We start from the raw sequence: 3116 nt of genomic DNA, 5'->3' as shown, positions 1-3116 counted from the left end.
GATGCTCCCCCCTACCCCAGGCTATGATGGGGCTCCAGGGGCTGTAGCCTTGTAAAGAGAATGGTCTTCCCGCAGCTCAGTGGAGAGTTTTGTCTATCACTGCAATGCAGCCATTATTTCTGGCATGGAAGATGACAACAATGGCAGTGATATCCAGAGTGGGGCACCCAGCAAGTTGGCATGGGAGGGTATTACTAGCAGCCCCTGCCCCAAACAGAATGCAGGTGCCCTGCCCTGAGCCCAGCAGATGGAAGACGGCTTCACAATGGGGTTCACATGCAGCTTTCTGAACTGGCCTGAGCATCCTAGAAGGAAGGACAAAGTCCTGAATGAAACATAGGGCACTGGTGCCCTGCTGCACCCCTGCCCAGAGATAGGGCCTGGAGTTAGGGGTGTGGGGGAACTATGCAGTGACTCTCCCATTTTCTGTGCAGCTGTGGCTGAGGAGCCAGTGAGCATGGCTGTGGGGGGATGCACCACCATCTACAAAGGCTTTGCCGGGTGCCTGATCAGCCTCGGGGACAGCATGGCCCAGAACGTTCAGAGGCAGCAGGAGGACAGCGGGCAGGAGGTGCAGGAGCTGGACACGATCTGCAGGTGAGTGTAGCAGGGCTGCCTCAGAGAAGTGCCCATGGCAATAAGAAAGATACCCTCTCTGAATGTTCCTACAGAGCCAGGCAGCATTTGGCCCCATATGCTGAGGCGTTGCAGCATGACACCACCTGCTGCTATATAAACACAGCTATACTGCTGCTGGCCACCCCAAGGTGGGAAGTAGTATAGACATGTTCAGGTGCAGAGCCCAGGCTGGTGTGCTCTGCCCATCAGCACAGATAATTAGCCCACTGCCAGAGACCAGTTAAGGCAGCTCTCCCAACCAAGCCCTAACTGGTGAGAACAACCTCCAGCTCTGGGGAGGGCGGCCGTGGAGCATCTGGGATGGTGTCCCAGGAGGTTCTGGGAGCTGGTCCCTTGAACAGGAGGTGATGTGGCAGGCTGGGACCACAATGGGAGGTAGTTGTGCCAGAGCTCTCAGTTGAGCCTCTCAAGCTAGGGATCAGGGGGCCGAGCCAATGGGAAAGGATGTGGGCTCTGCCCTCTGTCTCCCAGCCTGTCTTTGGGTTGGGCTATGAATGGGGGGTAGGCCAGGAGGCAGCAGGGTCTTGCTGTAAGAGGGACCCTGTGCCAGGAGGAGCTGCTGACCCTGAGGGAGTCCATGCCTGATGAGGGAGGGCTGCCTTGCTCACTTGTCTCTCAAGTTCACCCACCAGCAGGGAATAGCCTTCACAGTGTGAGGGATTCTCTGTACAGCAAGGCTGAGATGGTTTTGGCCATAAGTCCTTTGCTAGCAGACTGGATCCAGCAGGTGTGGCTGGGATCTATGGTCTATAGGAGACCAGCTTGCCTGATGCCAGTGTCCTCTGCCAGCTGTCAAGGCTCTGACCCCTCCCTCTCATTGCTCACAGGTCCTGGGATGACTTTCACACCTGTGCCACTGGGGTCCTGTCCAGCTGCCCTGAGGAGGCCGCAGCCATCTGGGAGTCACTGCGCCAGGAGTCCAGGAAGATCCAGTTCCAGGGAAACCTGCATGACCTGTGCAGCTCACGGACCAAGATGTCCAGCAGTGCCAGGGGCTCGGATACAGATGAGACTAACAAGGAGACTCTGCGGGGCTCAGCCCAGCTCCCCCAGCCTGGGCTCCTGGCCAGCCTACCTCTCCTGGCACTGACGTCACTGCTAGCACCCTTTGTCTAGCCATGGAGCAGCATGGAAGCCCCTTGGTCCAGACACTTCCCTGCTAGAACCCACCACAGCACAGACTCCTGGTTTAGTGGGGGCTGCTTCCCAGGCCAAGAGCAATCTCTGCAAAATAGATCCAACTTAAAGTCTGAACATCCAGCACAGTGAGGAGGGGGGGCACCACTCTCTGCCGTCCATGGGGCAGTCCCCAGCCCATTCCAGGCTGTGTTAGTGGCTTTGGGGCAAGGTTCCTTTGGTGGCAGGGACACTGGGTCCCCTGAGGCAAATAAGGATGGGGCCTGAGGCTCTGTATTCCCAGTAATTTTCTTGTTTTTTGGGGTGATGTGGAGTCTGAGTGCTGAGCCTCCCTCAGCCTTGTGTTCATGGAGCTCCCACAGAGAACTGGCCTGATCAATAATTCCTTCCCCACACTTCCACCCCTTTCACCCCTGCACCTCAAACTTTCCTGTTCCTGCCACCCCCAGGCCTACCTTCCACTGAATCTTCAGAGATAGGGTTTGCCCAGGGCTTTCTGGAGATCTTCCGCCCCTGATCCTGCTACCACAGTTCAGTCTTTCTTGCCCCAGAGCTTCCTCCATAGAAAAGCCAATGGGGCCTGAGCCACGCGAGTGGCCGTGGCAAGGATGTTGAGAATATGGACCTCCCCTGGAGCTACCAATGCCTTCCAGAGTGATGTCCAGTTGCCCTTTCCCCTTTGATGCCTTCCTGCTTCCTACCATGTAGTCTGTGTTCCCTTGTTCACTAAGGGCAGCTGCATGATAAAGGGGACTGTCCTCTCCCACCATCCCAGTTACCTGGGTGCCATGACAGTTGTCTCCACCCTCCAGAGATGATGGAGCAGCCCTGCAGAGACAGTCCTGAGTGCCTGTGTGCCCTGACTTGGAGCACTGCTCCCTAAGTTGTGATACAAGGCATAGCAAAACCCTGTGCACAGCCAGCTCTGGTCCTCCCAGTGCTGGTGCGTATGTCCAGCTCAAGGGTTTTCATGTGTCTGTGGTTATAAGGGGCTGTCGGCACAGGCACACTGCTAGCAGGCATTTGCACAAATCAATTTGGAGCAATACCTAGGCACCATCTGCAGACACCTTACCCTGGGTTTTGGGCTTCTGGCTTTCAGAGGTGCAAAGTGCCGATGAATCCCATAGGTAAGATGGAAGGGCTGATGCTCTGCATGTCTCAAAGCCAGACTCTGCAGCAAGACACAGAGTTCTGCTCTCACTTTCCCTTGAGGCATTTGCTGTTTCTCTCCTACCCCCAACATGGAGCCTGCTACGTGGGGCTCTTACCCTGTAGGCTGCAGCACAGTGCAGACATATTCATAGAGTCATAGAATCAATGAGTCGGAAGGGACCTAG

The 3116-nt window shown here is 56.1% G+C and overlaps 1 protein-coding gene across 1 annotated transcript; it reads left to right on the top strand.

Annotated features, from left to right (window-relative positions):
* Nucleotides 1-432: 432 nt before the first annotated feature.
* NRN1L (neuritin 1 like) lies at nt 433-2153 on the top strand. The gene is made up of 2 exons (XM_019505866.1): nt 433-597; nt 1467-2153. Exons 1-2 carry the CDS (start codon nt 458-460, stop codon nt 1753-1755), a joined length of 429 nt encoding a protein of 142 aa, XP_019361411.1. The 5' UTR covers nt 433-457; the 3' UTR covers nt 1756-2153.
* Nucleotides 2154-3116: the final 963 nt, after the last annotated feature.

Source organism: Gavialis gangeticus, unplaced genomic scaffold, assembly GCF_001723915.1.
Source record: "Gavialis gangeticus isolate Ggan-Ray unplaced genomic scaffold, GavGan_comp1, whole genome shotgun sequence".
Lineage (NCBI taxonomy): Eukaryota > Metazoa > Chordata > Crocodylia > Gavialidae > Gavialis > Gavialis gangeticus.
Note: the sequence above shows the minus strand (reverse complement) of the source record. Positions and strands in the feature narration are given on the sequence as shown.